The following is a 17,917-nucleotide window of genomic DNA, read 5'->3' on the forward strand; positions in this document are numbered from 1 at the left end:
GTGCCGCTATGGGCTGACTGGTATTGCGGCCTGGCACCGGGCGCTTCGACACCGTCTGCGACGGTGGGCGCCGTTAACTCAGACGCTGTGTGTACCGAGCGGAGTAGGACCACCTCACAGAGCTAACGTCTTCTGGCGGCTGCCTGTTGTGCCCATTTTGGGTGAGGTTTTTTTTTTTTTTTTTTTTTTATGGATGCCAGTTGTTGTCAAAGTAGCGACGCATTAGGCCTAAGGCTTTACAAAGCCGCCTGTAGCACGTTCAGGGACACAACCTGCTGGATCGTGGTGTTGAGGTGTTGCACATTGCTTCCCTCATTAGTTCGCCTCGCACGAATTGAAATTACTGGTTCGACTCAAGAAAGTAAGCTTTGTTCACGTGTACTTAGTATCTGAAATGCCGCCCGAATTTTTGCTAGCCGAATTGAATATCGTACCACGTGGGTGATGCGTATGCCGAATTCCTCTCCCTTGCACTACTTTAGTGTTAGTCGAGTGCGTTGAGTGTACGCAGCGTGAGCAGAGTCACCCCTGGTTTGCTGTCACGTGCACATCGTCTGCGCTGCTGCCCCGGACTACAGTCGAGCTACCCCAGGCGATGCAGATGCCTGTGGCCAGTTCGGCGCAGTGATTTCGGCGGCCGCCTGTGTCCGGCTCGCCACCCTCGGTGGCTGGGAAAAGTGCTGGCAGTCACTAACGGCTACAGCGGCTCTCGCCGGCAGGGCGCGTCAGCGCGAGCGACGCTTACTCGTGACAACATCTGCGTCGCCGTTTCCGGAGTCCTGGGCTGGAGTCGTGCCATCGAATCTGCAGAGATGGTGCTGTGACCAACGGACGCCAGCGGTGAATCCTAGAGACAATGTCGGCTAGCATGTTGTGGATAACCTGTGGACATTTCCTCGGCGCGGCCACTGTCGCATGTACTAACTTTTGTTCGCGACGCGCACTTTGATAGTAGGGATGGTCGATGAATTATTTTATTCGATTAACGATTAATCATTCATCGTTTTAGCCTTTAATTGATTAATTGCTTTCGATGCAGGGTTTTTCATCGATTAATCAATTAATAGAAATTTTCGCCGGGCACTTTCAAAAAGGCTGAAACGCAGTTATCTACTTTTGTAGGGCCCTGTTTCAATGTTTGAGAGGTGGAACCAAGCTTGAAACACAAGAGTATAAACGTTTGATAAAGGTAATTTTTACCTTGTCAAAGACTAGTGCCTTTTGACAAGATAAACAATATATGTTATCAAATGGCACTTAGTCCACAATGAGAAAATTTGGCGGCCCTACCACCCGTAAAGATGGTTAACCAGCAAAGCTGAAACGTGCGGCCCCGGTATTTATCACTGGGTTGATCCCCCCTAGGGTTCATTAAAGCATTTCTCAATTACAAGGTTACATGCACGTTATGCCCACAGTTCGCCGTTGTCGCTTGTGTTCGATGTGTCGAATTTGCTCGGTGGCGTTGTTAGTAGCATTTGCCCGCCCAATGCCGCTTGCGATTCTTCTAAATTAAATTGCTTCAAAAATAAAATCTGTCTGTCACGTAAGACAATGATTGGCTCATACTCCATTGGCTCATAGCGCCGTAAACTCGGCCTTCCCATTACGACGACAGAAGAGAAGTGAAATTCTACGCTGGAATGATTAGCGGCTACCCAGCCAGCTATGGAAGCAGACGACAACGAACGTGGGAGCAGCACGAGCACAGCTCGAAGAGCGCCAACGAGCCAGGTGTGGAAGAAGACGACGTCGCTCGAGCCAATGCTGATGATGATAATTTTGTGCACACAGGCAATTTCGCCTAGCCATATACGATTTCGCCTAACTAGGATACAAATTTAGAGTTGGCAAAAAAGGTAGAGAGACCACGCGGGGTTGTGTTACTCCGCCAGCCAATCACGGAAGCAAACAAAATCGTCGTCATGCGACGTTTTCAAAATGCCGTCATACTTGATATGACTGTACTTGTCGTACTTGTACTTTCCACTATAATAGTCAAGTGAAAATGTATAAAATTACGCGTTTATAATTTATTTTTCTGGTTACCGCCTTATTTAGGCGAGAGGAAACTTTGAAGTACGAACTATTTTCAGCCTCATGGAGGAACAGTGGCTGGTGGTTATGAGGGCGTGGGCAGGGCTTCACTGCAGACTTAAGTTGTATCCGACTATAGACATATAAAGCTTTGTTTTAATAAGGTACATTGCACTACTGAATCCAAGTAGTTAAAGAATTTTAAAAAATGGCAAAAGTGAAAGGTGAAGTCCAACTGAAATATGCAAGAAATTGCAATTTACACAGGGAAAAGAAAGTCAGTGGTTTAGGATTTTAAACCACATAATCTTTTCTACAGAGCGAAGGAATGTCAATTGGCTTGCATGTTTGGGTGAAACCGACACCTACTTTGAATGGCACACAACCAGCATGCGAGAATATAGAACTCCACCACTATGTCAAATACATGGTCTAAGCCAGCGCGCATGCTGTGAAACATTTTTAGTGGACTGGCAGTGGTACTACGATCAATGACTGGGTTACTATAGTGTGCCTTGAATTGTGAGAGCATTTCAAGCCTCCGGCTTCGCACGGCGTGGTGGCATGTGCGGTGGGGAGGAAGAGAGGGGAAGCGCTCGGCTCGGCATCACTCTGGACTTGGCAAGACCGTCGACAGTCACTCCACCCCAGCCGCACAGACACTGCTCGTGGGCCGCCATTCCAGTACGATTTCAAAATTCTCGTGCCACTCCTGTCGAACTCTCGCAAACGATTAATCGAACAGGCCTAATCGATTAAGTCGATTAAATGAAAGATGGACATCGATGACGATTATTCGTTTTGCGGGATAGTTTTAACCGATTAATCGTTCATCGATATTACCAACCCTAGTTGATAGACCGTGTGGCATGTTTCGCCGGAGTATGTATATTGATTTAAGGCTGGGGGGATGTGGGATGCGCGACTCTCACGCGTACCCTGATGTTGTTTTCCCCGCATAGCTCACGTCTCCTGTAGTCCGGCTTCTCGCGTGACTAAGCGCGGGCGGCGGTCGTAGTGGTTGCGGCGCATTGCAAGAGATGGCGCGACTGTCGCGATGCTAACACCACCGAACGGCGGGGTGCCTTGGGAGAAAAAGGTCGAAGGCACTTCCTCTTCGCGTTGGGATCGGTGATCGATGCGGACATCCCGCACGTGCGCCCATCCACGCTTCGCGAGACCGTCTCGCATGGCTAGGAGCAGGGCACCGGTATGGACGAACACGGATCGTTCGAACGCGCCACCGTTTGCGTGACTGTACACGTGAGTGAGTAGGCATTGGTGTATAGCATGGGGCGAACATATTCGCTGGCTATCCGCTGGCGGCGAGTCGGACTTACTTGATTTGTCGCGTGCCCATATGAATGTTCTATTGGTAGTAATTCGGCTAGCGTGCATTGGTGTATGAAAAGTGCAATAAATGCCCCTTTGTTTGTTTGCACTACTGTGTTGTCGTTCCTTTGTCCCAAGAGCCCGAGTGAGACCCCACAATTCCAACAAAATACTCGCGAAAAGGCTTAGCATGTTGGAAAGTTCAAACACGCTACAGCAACCGTCGCCTCGTCCAAGAAAGCAAGCCGCCGACACTAGCGATCAAAATCCACGCTACGACTACAGTTTTGTTGAAACAAAGGTTGTCTCGAACCGAGCAAAACTGTTAAAATTATCGTCCGATGCCCCAAGAGGTCCACATTGGGCAGCCAGATGTGGGGTCTCACTCGGGCTCTTGGGACAAAGGAACGACAACACAGTAGTGCAAACAAAGAGGCATTTAGTCCACCTTTCATACACTAATACACACTAACCGAATTACTACCAATAGAACATTCACATGGGCGCGCCAAAAATCAAGGAAGTCCGACTCACCGCGACCCGATGGCGAGCGAATATGTTCGCCACATGCTGTGACACCAACGCCTACTCGTTCATGTGTACGGTCACGCGAACGGTGGCGCGTTCGAACGATCCGTGTTCGTCCATACCGGTGCCCTGCTCTTAGCCTCGCGAGACGGTCCCGCGAAGCAGGCCGGCGCACGTGTGAAGCGTTCGTGCGTGTTGGTCGCCGATTCCAAGCCAAAGAGGAAGCGCCTTCGACCGTTTTCTCCCAAGTCACCCCGCCGTTCAGTGGCGTTAGCATCGTGACACTCGCGCCACCTCTCGCAATGCGCCGCAACCACCACGACCGCCGCCGGCGCTTAGCCACGCGGTGAAGCCGGATTACAGGAGACACGCGAGAGTCGCGCATCCCCACACAGTGTACAGTAATCCCGCGTTATAACGAAATAGCTTTACTCGAAATATCGTTTTATTTGAAATTTCTTCCAGTCCCGGCTCAAATGCAAGCATTTTAAGCCGCATTACTCGAAGTGCACTTAGAGCTTGACCCGCTTAGAGCAAAGTGGCGAGTGGAGGCATCGCCACCGTCGTCGAGCAGTGGCGACCATTTTGTGCATGCAGTGTCAAATTAATACCGCCGACGAATTAGTCTCATGCAGGCACAGAACAGGCCACAAAAGTACCAAACCCACGACCGATGACCGTCTAGTAACGGGTACCAAGCGAGTGCCAAGTACTCCCAGCTGTTTACTGCGGAGCGAACGGAAGCTGTCAAATACCATGGTGCAGCGTGCCCGAACCAGTAATCTCGGTCGCAATCGTATCGCTGCTGTCCCCCATGATAAAATCCACACGAAAATAAAGTTTTCCCGACGCTTTGCGATGCCAGAAAATCACGTCTCTTGGATGCCGAAAAGTGGCCAAAATACCACAGGCAGACTTGCATCCGTAGCATTCCATGGGGGGTGCGCTCGATAAGCAAAGTTTTACCGCTCAAAAGAGCACTTCTGGCGCTGAAACATGCTGAAAAGCACAAAGTGTCCCTCCGATTGTAAGTGCCATGTTCGACCAAGGAGCTACTTTAACAAATCGGAAAGACGACTTTGGAGAAGCCGGTCTAGAATTTTGCTCGCCGCTCGCAAAATCGACCTGCATTGCAATAAAACACCTCCCTTAGCTTTGTTGCACATTTTACGGTGCAAATCGACCGATAACTTGCCGAATACACAAAAAATTTGAGCGTCGCCAGCGGCGAGTTAGGATGTCAACATGGTGGGTCAAAGCAAGCTTGTGTTTCCCCGGCGATTTTCTTGAGCCAGTCATGCTTGATTCGCACCATCCGACTGTGTGGTAGGGTCATTGAATTTTGTTCCAAGACATTTGTGAATGGCGCGGTCGCAACGGTGCGCAAGCACCGACACCGTAGAGTTAGCACAGCGACAACGTTGCGCCAAAAAACTTCACGGCTGCACACCTCGGGAAAACATTGCCCAGTGATCCTGTAAAGCCCCTACTGCAAAACCATTCAGTTTTCACGATCGCGCTGCGTACCCACAATGAGCGGCTAATCATTTTTTGAGCATAACAAACAAGCCTCAGACTCGAGCCATGGCATGCGTAGTCTTCCATGACCTCCGCACCCCCCTATAAAAGCGGCCACTGCCTTCCCCTCCTCATTCACTCTCCAGTCAATCGCGCAGAACAGGCAAAAATCTGGTCAGCTCGAACCATTCCATCAAGCGGCTGCCGCCATACAGTCCTTTTTGTTAATCCAATTGAGCAAGTTTTCTCCAAACTAAAATGTCAAGCTAAAGAGTACCTCAGAGAGCGGCGCGACTGAGTGCTGGTGCACAGGCGCTCGTTGCTTATGAATGCTGCACAACACGCAATGCCACTTGTTCAGCACGTGGATTGCGCGGCATTCGTGCATTCGATAGGCACAACTTTTCTTTTGTTGAAGCTGCACTCAGAGAGAAGGACATGTAGTCGTTCTCGGCTTGTATGTATAAACCCACCAAGAAAGTGCCCTGGTCTCTAGTGCAATCAAATACTGCATTGAATAAATTACATGTTTTCGTTCAGGAGATCTCGCTGCATTGTTTTACTTCTGTTGTCGAAGGAGATGTCTTATCACGAAGCGTTTTGTAGGTGACCTTCTGGCACTTCATCCTTGAGCTTAATAAGAAAAGAATGCGTGCTGATCGCACACGTCTGAGATTCAGCTAGACTTGTTTCCCACGAGACTAACCTGCGGCAATAAACAAACATTGATTTACACTCTGATATGCAGGTCGGTAGCATAAAGAAGTTGCTGGTCATAATAGAACAACGGTCAACGGTGCTTGTAAGAAAAACGTATGACTAAATGCCTCTATGTTGCCCTGTAAAAATTATTTTTATATTGAAGCCTCTCCAATATACATGGGAGAGTGCGTGCTAAGTATTCTTCAAGGGGACGTCACGTGTGTCACCATGGTAATACGGATTGCACCTGTCAGTTCGCCACACCTCTAGCCCGGTCCCTAGTGTGAGCACCCCGGAGCAGGGCACCATATGTAATCGACCACGTGTTCAATCACTACAATCGACGTGCCGCACCTGGCATTTGCCTTAGGGTCATGACACCGCACCAACACCAAGTACCTTTAACCCGTCACCCTCTTTGTGTTTTAATCAAGCTCCATCCCGTAGACCGCTTTCAGTGCCCCAGGGGGGCTACGAGGTGGCTGTATAGTCACTTCATTGTATATGCATGTCAGCAGGTGAGGAGACTGGATGCTCGGGGTATGACCGTGGTGACATCACATGAGTCACTACTGATGACGTCATGTTACTGAGTGATTCTGAGAAGCTACCTGCCTTTTGAAAACCATTTCGTTTGATATGCATGTCGGCAGGTTAGGAGAGTGCATGGTTGGGTAAAAACCACGATGACATCATGTGAGTCACTAGTGATCACAACATTTGACTGGGTGATAGTGAGCAGGTTGTTACCCTTTGAAAGCCATTTCGTTTGATATGCATGTCGCTTGTTAGGAGAGTTCATGGTTGGATAAAAACCGTGGTGACGTCACGGGAGTCACTAGTAATCACGTCATTTTAGTGATAGTGAGCAGGTTGTTACCCTTTGAAAACCACTTCGGTTGATCTGCATGTCGGCAGGTTAGGCGAGTTCATGGTTGGGTAAACACCGTGATGACGCCCCGTGAGTCACTAGTGATCCCGACGTTTGACTGGGTGATAGTGAGCAGGTTGTTCAATTTTAAAAGCCATTTCGTTTGATATGCTAGTTGGCAGGTTAGGAGAGTGCATGGTTGGGTAAAAACCATTAGGACGTCACGTGAGTCACTAGTGATCACAACATTTGACTGGGTGATAGTGAGCAGGTTGTTAACCTTTGAAAGCCATTTCGTTTGATATGCTAGTTGGCAGGTTAGGAGAGCGCAGCTTGGGAGTGACAGTGGTGACATCGAGTGAGTCACTAGTGACCTAATTATGTGACTCAACAATAAGCCATTACACTCTCAGAACCATTTCGTTTGATATGCATCTCAGGAGTATAGGAGTGCATGCTAAAGTACAAGCTTAGTGAGCTTAGTGACACTTTGAGGATTGGTTAGTACCAACACCACGTTCAAACTATGGGAAACAATGCCTTAAATACATAATACCAACACTGTTAAATTACTATAATTCGATCCGATTTGATCTTTTTACGTCATCATCCAAGGAACTGAAACTGATGAACACGGCTTCGATGTAATATCTGGTAGCGTTATGCATCTGTGTTTACGCTTGTTTCTGGACATGAAGTAAAGTGCGAGTGAGAAACATGTCAGTGAAGTTATGTATATAGCTATATATATGTATGTATGTGTATATGTATGTGTGCATATGGTATGCTGCCTCCCTGCAGCAACAGGAATTGTAGACACGTCAAGCTGTTGAAGGATAGCTTTTTTTCTACAGTCCCCCCATCTGTAAATGTACAGGAAGGCAAATAAACAACTTCAAAATTTCAATCATGAGTCGCTCAGTGATTATGTCAAGTGGATGAGAAATTATGAGCAAGTTTTTACACTTGCAATCCATTTCGATCGATATGCATTACAATAGGAAAGAAAATGAGTGATATACTACACTTAAGTGTTTGTGAAGCAGCCATGACGATACTGGTAGCATGGAAACTGTGCTACCTTAGTGCTGACACCAGTACAGTGATGACGTCAATAAATAGACAGCATTCGTGACGCCTGTTATGGCCTCTTTTGCAAAAATTATTCGTTCCTCAATCAATTGCCATGAGGAGTAAATTGACTGGCACCGGGATTAAAATGAGTGGCACTTGGGTTAAAATAGCTGGCGCAAGGATTAAATCAGTTGGCACGCAGATTAATTCGGATGGCACTGCGTTAAAATGCGGTGGCGCCTTGATTAAATTACTAGCACTTGGATTAAAAATGCTGCCGCTCAGATAAAGTGGCTGGCACCTGGATAATCTTCGGTGGCGCTTGGATTAAATTGAGCAGGAAAACCTGTAGTACAAATCAAACAGACGAATAGATCTAATTCTAATTCAAAATTTCAAATATTCACACCTAGTATTTCTTGTGCTTGCAGAATCAGCTGATAAGCAGCATCATTTGCGCCTTTTCTTCTGCTAAGGTGTTCCTTATATAGAAAATGTCTAAACTAGCCTGTTTAAGCATATAATCTACCTGCTGAGCTTAGACGAATGCAGTAATTATGAATCACCTGATGCGCAGTATGTGCTTGACCTCCCGTTCCTGGTAGGGCTGTGTTGCAATGATGACCAGCCTGTCAAGGAGGTCGATGGGGATGCCGTGGGGGCTCTGGTAATTGGTGCCCCGGATGCGCGTAAGCCCCCTGTTGGTGGCCATCACTAGCACTGGCGCCAAGTCACTCTCCATGGCTCGGTTGAGGAAAGAGAAGCACTCCATGTCCAGCATGTGTACTTCGTCCACAAACAGCACACCGGGCACAATGTCAGCCTTGCCCTCCTCACGCCACTCGGCCACCTTGGCATTGATCTGCTCCCGCACCTCAGCTTTGATTTCCCCAGTATCACCTGTGGGGGCCGTGTAGAGCAAGAATTGGCAGCACTGACAGAAACCCTCGGACGGTCTTCAAACTAGACATGCGGGTGTGATACACGCCGGTGTGCCGAAATGTTTGGCACCCTTAGACGCACAACATGTAAGACCTGTAATAACATCACAAAGGCGCCACTGCGCTGTCCGTAGAGAGCGGCACAGTAAGATCACATCACTCTTAGATTGTGAGCAAAACCAGAGTACGAAAATGGGTGAAAGGTTTAAAGAAAGATATTCACTTAAAATGCATTACACATACGACAACTACAGTTGAGTCTGCCAAACTTTTAGTGACTTCTGGTGGTACATTTTCCCAGTTAGTATGTCTTTTTCTCATGTTTACATCTTTTTCCAGAACATATGAACGTGTTTTTACTGTATGTGCTTCCAAAATGCAAGTTGTTTTCTCCCTTATACAAAGTGCACAGTTGGTTCTCTTGGTATCTTCAGTGAACACTGAAACAAAGTAAATTGTTTATGTTTGGCTGACGTAGAGAGCATGTTGCGGACAATGCTTGTTCAGTCAGGGGTGTTCAAATACAGTTGCCAACGGACCTTTAGGACACCAAAAATTCGGACTTGTTAGATATTCCGGACTTTACATATGCACCCTCCGGTTCACATAGAGCTAATGCATTTTCACAACTGATTTTTCGGACGAATTTAGGCCCTGAATTCGATATTCCGGACTAAATCACCCGTTCTGAGCCATGCTATAGTGCCTAGAATATACTGGTTAGTGTGCCAACCGCGGCCTTCCGGGTGGCACCGCATGCAATGAATGTCGGCGGCTGCCGCTAGGAGCGCTGCAATGCAGGTAAGTGCCACGGCGCCGCCTGCTCTTCATAGACCCCCGTGTTTTCACAAGGGGGTTTTTGTATTTATAAAGCCGTAGTAGCAGTAAATTTCTTATGTAGGAAGGTCATTTCGGGTTTAGGGGTTTTTTTTACTATAATGACACGTGTAGTTATCTTCACCGGTGACTGCTTTTCACCGGCTTACAAATGCTCAACGTTGACACTCGGCGCAGGACAGCGCCTGCATGTATCAGAAGTTTCTTGAACGTTATCGATGCTTCTATCCGCTGTCTGTTGTCACCAACGCTTATGTAACCTGATTGTATGAGCGACGCGAATTGTCTAGTACTTTTTGGAAGACACGCGGGCACCAGGGATTACTATGGAGCCTTCGATGACTCATATACGCGTTTCGCCGCTGATCAGATTTCGACGATCGCCGACTGTGTTTGCCACGATCGTTGTGCTGCGAGTGCAATTTGCTTTTGTGGGCACAGGTTCGCCCAATAAAGAATCGGTTTTGTCCTTCATAGTTTATGTCTTCTGTCTTTATCACAGAATTCCGAACACTACGATTTTCTTTAAATAAGGTGGCAAATAAATTATTTTAAGTTTTTCATTTAACCTTCGCAGTAGGCATAAGCTAATGATTCCACTGGCCCAGATGGCATTTTCATCCACACGACTGGAATATAATAGATCGATATTGCAGTACAGATGGCGATCCTCACTGGTGGTTTGCGGCCGTTGTGCACCATCGTTTTGCAATCCATCAACGCTCGCCGCTTTGAAACTACAACATTGGGCGCACTCTTCTGATACAGATCTGACATTAGAGCCGGGGTCCGGCCTTCATCAAGAGGCTTGATGAAGGCTGGACCCCTGCCGAAACGTCAATACAGTAGAACACCGCTGTTACGTTCCCGGGTGCTGCGTTTTCCCTGCTGTTACGTCGTTTTCGGCCGATCCCGGCACAGCTTCCATAGAACCCAATGCATTGGTAACCCTGCTGTTACATCGCAACTGTGGGACCGTTCCCGCATCATACGTTGCGAACTGCCACACCGCGCCGGCCCGAGCGGCCATTCTGATTTTTCATGTTGCTTGGCTTGGTTGCTTAACGATGGCATTGGCCGCCCAAAGTGCCGGGGACGACAGTTATTACGTATTTTCGGTTTCCGTCAGCAAAAGTATGGCCCTTGAGATCCGTGTTTGCTATCTAAAGATGGTGTCTATGACGCGTTGCGGCCCTAAAATTGGTTTTGGCTCATAGATGTTCCGCATAAAGTCCAAGGGCGATAACGCCGTCGCCGCGCGCCGCATGCTGTAGGAGTGAAAGCGTGCGAGGTGAGCCGACGATTGCGGCGCGCCTTCTTCCGTTGCGCTCAAGGCACCGGCGAGGGAGCGAGGGGGGAGTGATACCTGGCAGCGTTGTGCTCTGGCTTCAACTGCGTACTACGCGGCGGCGCGCGTGCCGTATCTTGAAAGCGATCTGCGTTGGGGGCAAAGTCTACGCAGTGTAGGTGCATCGTCGTCTCGTAGCATTGTGCGTGCTGTGTGTTCTCTTTGCGTTGAAGTGATAGACAACAGCACGAAGGTCACTTCGCTCGCTTCTGCAGCGGCGCTTAAATTCCTCACCCCAGCGTTTGACAGCGCGTGTCCGCGCTCATCGAGTGAGATGTGTTCATGTTTGCCTGTGGGCGCTGACACCATGTTTGTTAATTAGTTAATAAGCGAATGTTTACAAGTTTATACGGATGATAAAACTACTATTCTTACTTTGTATAGCTCATCGCAATCGATAGATACTTCGGCTGTCGGGCGAAACTACTTTTTGTCACACGTAAGAATTAAAATAATATTGTGTGCAGTTCAACACTACTCCCATTTCTCAATTTTTCCTGTTTCCCGGCGCTTGCGTTTCCCGGCTCTTACGTTCTTTTTTTACGGTCCCGTGAAAAACGTAACAGCGTGGTTCTACTGTAGAAGCTTTGGGGTGGACACCAGATCCTTCAAAGTTCTCCGATTCGGCGCTCTCAATGGCTGCACACAACAAGGAGGCCACCGACTGGGTGCGCTTGTGCCACTTTGATGGAAGTTCTTTCGCACAGATATATATTCTGTCTCTTAATTTTCTGCTTTGAGGTACAAGGTATGTAGGATACTTATGGAATATCGTACGCGTCACATCGATTCAAGGCGCAATTTATCGTGGCAAAGATAGTTTAAAACGCCATTCATGATGGTAGTGAACGTGCGTTCGATGAAACGGCTTTTTAAATACTTTTCACACACGACAGTAGCTGGCATCAACATTTTGTCGTTTCTTTTTATCCTTTGTTCCCATTCTGTGAGTTACTGATGGCTAGCAAGATTCTTGTGCATAAGCAGCACCATGCTTTTCGCACAAAATTTGTAACCATAAAAGATGGTGTTAAATTTTCTCATGTTCGACATTTCATTCAATGTATTTCATTCAAAATCCCACTATTTTCCCCATGAGAGTAATGCCAATAGCAGAAAAAGTCACCTTTCTTTGCTAGGCCAGCCTGTCACTCACCCGAGAAGAGAGCCAGGAATCCGTGTGTTCGGCTGTTGATGACGTCTATTTCATGGAGGGTGACAGTGTGCACAACCTCCTTGCGCTTCTGAAGCTCCCCCTCGGGGCACTGAACAAACTTGGTCTGAGGTCCCATGGCGTCATAGTCTCGAGCGCGCGTGAAGGAACGGCCAAGCTTGGTGATCTTGCCAGTGGCTTTGTCTATGGTGATGATGTCACTGAAAGATTGGATACAGCAGCTTCTGTCAGTTTTACCACCAAGTTAACAGACTTTCTCTCCACTAGCCAAGACCACGTTGCAGCCAGCAGCTGGTCACTGCACACCTGAGCGATTTCCTGAGGAGACATTGAAGCATGCCACAATGGATAAGGCAGTGCACCAAGTGCAGTGGCTCGTCCATCGGTCTATAAAAACATGTTAAAAACATGTGCTGGCCCATAAAACGTGCAACCTGCTATTGACCGAGAGATGGCCCAAGTCCTTGACAATTCATAGGTGCTTAAGGTATTTAGATATGTTAATGACTTTCTAGTGATTTTAAACGCTAGCCCTTGTGTGACCACGACTAACACTGTGGATGAAGTTTTAGCACAGTTTGGAAAACATGGTAAAAGGCTTTCTTTTATGAATGAGCTTCCTAGTAATGACAAGCTGCCCAACCTCTTCTGTGAGATAAATTAAAATTAAAATTAAATTATGGGGTATTATGCGCCAAAACCGTGTGGAAACTGAACCTGGCAACGTTCAACACACGCACCCTCTCGAGTGAGGCTAGCTTAGCAGGACTATTTGAAGAATTATCAGGCATTGACTGGGATATTATTGGCCTTAGTGAGGTTAGAAGAACTGGTGAGGCTTACACAGTGCTGACTAACGGCCACGTCCTCTGCTACAGAGGTCTTCCAGATAAGAGAGAATCCGGGGTAGGATTTTTAGTCCATAACAACATAGCGGGCAACATTGATGAATTCTGCAGCATTAATGAGAGGGTAGCAGTCGTCGTAATAAAGCTGAATAGAAGGTACAAAATAAAGGTAGTACAAGCCTACGTCCCAACCTCTAGTCACGATGATGAAGAAATAGAACCGTTTTATGAAGATGTTGAATTAGCAATGAGAAAGGTGCAAACTCAGTATACTTTAGTCATGGGCGAGTTCAATGCAAAAGTGGGGGAAAAGCAGGTTGGTGAGCAAGCAATTGGCAACTACGGCATCGATTCTAGGAATGCACGAGGAGAGATGTTGGTAGAATTCGCGGAAAGGAATAGGCTCCGAATAATGAATACCTTCTTCAGGAAGTGCAGCAAAAGGAAGTGGACCTGGAAAAGCCCTAATGGAGAAACAAGGAATGAAATAGATTTCATACTCTCTGCCATCCAAGCATAGTGCAGGATGTAGAAGTGTTAGGTAAGGTAAAGTGCAGTGACCATAGGTTAGTGAGGTCTAGGATTTCTCTCAATTTGAAGAGAGAAAGAGTGAAATTAGTCGAGAGGAAACAAGCCAACCTAGAGGCAGTAAGGGTAAAATCAGACCAATTCAGGCTGGTGCTCGCAAACAAATATGTAGCTTTACAAAAGGAAGATAAAGACAACATAGAGGTAATGAACGAAACCGTAACTAGGTTGATCCCAGAAGCAGCAATTGAAGTGGGAGGTAAGGCACCAAGGCAACCAGTAGGTAAGCTCTCCCAAGAAACAAAGGACCTAATAAAGAAACAAAACATGAAAATGTCCAACTCAAGAGATCAGATAAAATTCACTGAACTGTCAAAACTGATCAACAAGAAGAATGTAAGGGATATTCGAAATTATAACGTGGGAAAGATTGAGGAAGCCGTAAAATATGGACGCAGCATTAAATCAGTAAGAAGAAGGCTTGGCATAGGACAAGGCAAGATGTATGCACTGAAAGATAAGCATGGAAATATCATCAGCAATTTCGATGACATAGTAAAAGCAGCGGAAGAATTCTATACTGACCTGTACAGTTTCCAAAACAGCCAAGCTACTTTCATTCGAAATAGTGATGAAACGGATACAGAGGCTCCTTCTATAACTAGCGCTGAAGTTAGAAGGGCCTTGAAAGACATGACCAGGGGAAAAGCTGCTGGAGAAGATGGAATAACAGTAGATTTAATCAAAGATGGGGGAGATATCATGCTTGAAAAGCTTGCGGCCCTTTATACGCAATGCCCCACAACTTCAAGTGTACCAGAGAGCTGGAAGAACGCCAACATTATACTAATCCATAAGAAGGGAGACGTTAAAGAACTGAAGAATTATAGACCCATTAGCTTGCTTTCAGTATTGTATAAAATATTCACCAAGGTAATTTCTAATAGAATCAGGGCAACACTTGACTTCAGCCAACCAAGAGAACAGGCTGGCCTCAGGAAGGGATATTGTACGATGGATCATATCCATGTCATCCATCAGGTAATCGAGAAATCTGTGGAGTACAATCAACTTCTCTATATGGCTTTCATAGATTATGAATAGGCATTTGATTCAGTAGAGATACCAGCAGTCATAGAGGCATTGCGTAATCAAGGAGTACAGGAGGCATACGTGAATATCTTCGCAAACATCTACAAGGATTGCACAGCAACCTTGGTTCTCCACAAGAAAAGTAGAAAGATACCTATCAAGAACGGGGTCAGGCAAGGAGACACCATCTCTCTAATGCTATTCACTGCATTGTTGCGTCCCGAATCGGCCGGGTGCATTCTTTGATTGTTTCCCATCGAGGCAGGCCCTTTCATGAGCGTCGCCCAGACGGCGACAATGCCAGACACCGACGAGACGGGCAAACAAGCGCCCAAACTCGGCAGTGCCCATTCTTTGGGTGCTTCCCCCGATGCCACCCCTTTCATCAGCGTCGCCCAGACGGCGACGCGGCCCGACAGCGGCAGTACCGTTCGGACAAAGAAGCTCACTTAGAAGCGACCGACCACAACCGCCACCCTTCGTTAGAAGCGGGGATTAGCGTGAAGGCCATTCTCCCGACCCTGGCAAGATGACCGCTGGAGGGCAAGAAAGTCACCGACTTTCGTGGAAGGAGTGTCAACCCCCTGTTTCCGGATTGCCTCGTCCTTGCTTCGAAAGTGAAACATTACAGGCGGAGTTCGGTGAACAATACGACCCCTCTGATTGGTCGCATCAAGGTCATCTGATTCCCTAGCCGGGTCAACTAGGGAAGACCGATGTTTTATAAGGAGACACCTTGCATGCAGTGGTGTGTCCTCGCGTGTTCTGATATGCGCTCAGACATGTAGTGATATGAGACTTTCAAAGTGCTCTCCCATGGAGTGGGCTTCCATCTTTGGAGCCACTGTAAATATGTAAAATAAACCCTATTTTCTCTCACTCTTACTCCCGGACATACTCATCCCTTTGGCTGAAGGATCACTGGCCTAAAAGCTACCGGAGTCTCAACAGCATGCTTAGAAGTATTCAAGCTCTTAGACTGGGCAGGCTTAGGAGTGAGGATCAACGGCGAATATCTTAGCAACCTTCGGTTTGCAGATGACATTGTCCTATTCAGCAACAATGGAGACGAATTACAACAAATGATTGAGGACCTTAATTGAGAAAGTGTAAGAACTGGGTTGAAGATGAATATGCAGAAGACAAAGATAATGTTCAATAGCCTGGCAAGGGAACAAGAATTCAGGATCGCCAGTCAGCCTCTAGAGTCTGTAAAGGAGTATGTTTACCTAGGTCAATTACTCACAGGGGACCCTGATCGCGAGAAAGAAATTTACAGAAGAATAAAATTGGGTTGGAGTGCATACGGCAGGCATTGCCAGATCCTGACTGGGAGCTTACCAGTGTCGCTGAAAAGAAAAGTGTACAATCATTGCATTCTACCGGTGCTAACATATGGGGCAGCGAGGTTAACAAAGAAGCTCGAGAACAAGTTAACGACCGCACAAAGAGCGATGGAACGAAAAATCTTAGGACCAACGTTAAGAGACAGGAAGAGAGCAGTGTGGATCAGAGAACAAACGGGGATAGCCGATATTCCAGTTGACATTAAGCGCAAGAAATGGAGCTGGGCAGGCCATGTAATGCGTAGGATAGATAACCAGTGGACTATTAGGGTTACAGAATGGATACCAAGAGAAGGGAAGCGCAGTCGAGGTCGGCAGAAAACCAGATGGGATGATGAAGTGAGGAAATTTGCAGGCGCAAGTTGGAATACGCTAGCGCAAGACAGGAGTAATTGGAGATCGCAGGGAGAGGCCTTCATCCTGCAGTGGACATAAAATATAGGCTGCTGATGATGACGACATGCCAAAACCACGATCTGATTATGAGGCATACCGTAGTGGGGGACTCCAGAATAATTTAGACCACCTGGGGTTTTTTATCGTGCACCTAAATCTAAGTACACGGGCATTTTCACATTTCGCCCCCATCGAAATGCGGCCGCCATGGCCGGGATTCGATCCCAGGACCTCGTTCTTAGCAGCCCAGCACCATAGCCACTAAGCAACCACGGTGGGTTCTGTAAGGTAAATCTTCTGGGCATATTGTCTATGCTCAGGCAAAGAACTTTTGCCATTTTATTTGGCCCACACCAAGCTTATCAAGAGTGTGATCCCGCGACCTCGTTCTTAGCAGCCCAAGTAGCATTAGTAAGGTCTTGCTGTCACATGATGCAGGAAAGCTTTAACAATCAGGTCACACAGCTACTTTCAGCCAGGTATCCTTGTTCTGTTATAGTTTCAGTTGTTCAAACCCTCCAAAAATATAAGGGAAAGTGGAAAGACAACTCACTAGTGGATAAAAGGCCACTGATTGCCCCTGTGTACACAAAGTTGCTCACAACATCAAGAAAACGGCCAAGATGAACAAGGCCTATATTTTTCTTGGCACCACCAACGCTGGCTGGCTTATGTCCACATACACTCAACGTCCTATTTTTCTGACTCCCTAGGGGCCCGCGAGAATGAATGCATGTCTTTTACTGGCTCCAAGGGCTCAAATCACCACAGGCACGTCCAGAACAGCTCTAAAGGCCTGCCAGCACATTTATTAGGCATATCGGTGCTCGTACTGTGATAGAAGACAGCGGGTGCACGCGTGTATAATTAAGGGAAACATCCCATGACAATTACCCCTTCCCACTCTTGGTGTGCTTCACCGCAATACTTCGCGCATGTTTCCCCGCGTAACACTGCTGTATTGAGGCGAAGCCGACTTTCGAGAACTGGCATTACGCAAAGCGCCGTGCTTTCCAAGCTTCGAAGCCATTGGCGAGGATTACAAAGGCGGAGTCGGCGCCATTGCTAATAGCATCAAATTGTTTCAATGACAAATGCTGGCACCGAACAGCAAGAAGAATGTGTGTACTGAGCAAGAACGTGTTTGTTAGTTGTCACTTCAAATTTTCATAGTGAGTGCTGCAGTGTACTGCATACACGTCACTGTTTTTTTTATGTTTGCTCAATTTTACGCTCATATTTCTCTATGTCATTTTGCCCTAACACTCCAAAAGTGCATGGGAAGTGGGCAAGAATCAAAATGCAGCATGAAGTACTGTTTTGAGTGTACTTGGCATCAAATGAC

General features: G+C 47.1%; 1 protein-coding gene across 2 annotated transcripts in view; it reads right to left on the minus strand.

Moving 5' to 3' along the window:
- LOC119449326 (ruvB-like 2) overlaps positions 1 to 17,917 on the minus strand; it is a 108,677-nt gene that overhangs the window by 65,261 nt on the left and 25,499 nt on the right. For both annotated transcript variants that reach the window (XM_049665172.1, XM_037712492.2), the window contains exons 7-8: positions 12,345 to 12,562; positions 8,629 to 8,962 (exon numbers count right to left, since the gene is read on the minus strand). In XM_049665172.1, the coding sequence (XP_049521129.1) occupies positions 8,629 to 8,962; positions 12,345 to 12,562 (552 nt within the window). The remainder of the gene's footprint in view (positions 1 to 8,628; positions 8,963 to 12,344; positions 12,563 to 17,917) is intronic.

The sequence above is a fragment of the Dermacentor silvarum genome, chromosome 4 (assembly GCF_013339745.2).
Source record: "Dermacentor silvarum isolate Dsil-2018 chromosome 4, BIME_Dsil_1.4, whole genome shotgun sequence".
Taxonomy (NCBI): domain Eukaryota; kingdom Metazoa; phylum Arthropoda; class Arachnida; order Ixodida; family Ixodidae; genus Dermacentor; species Dermacentor silvarum.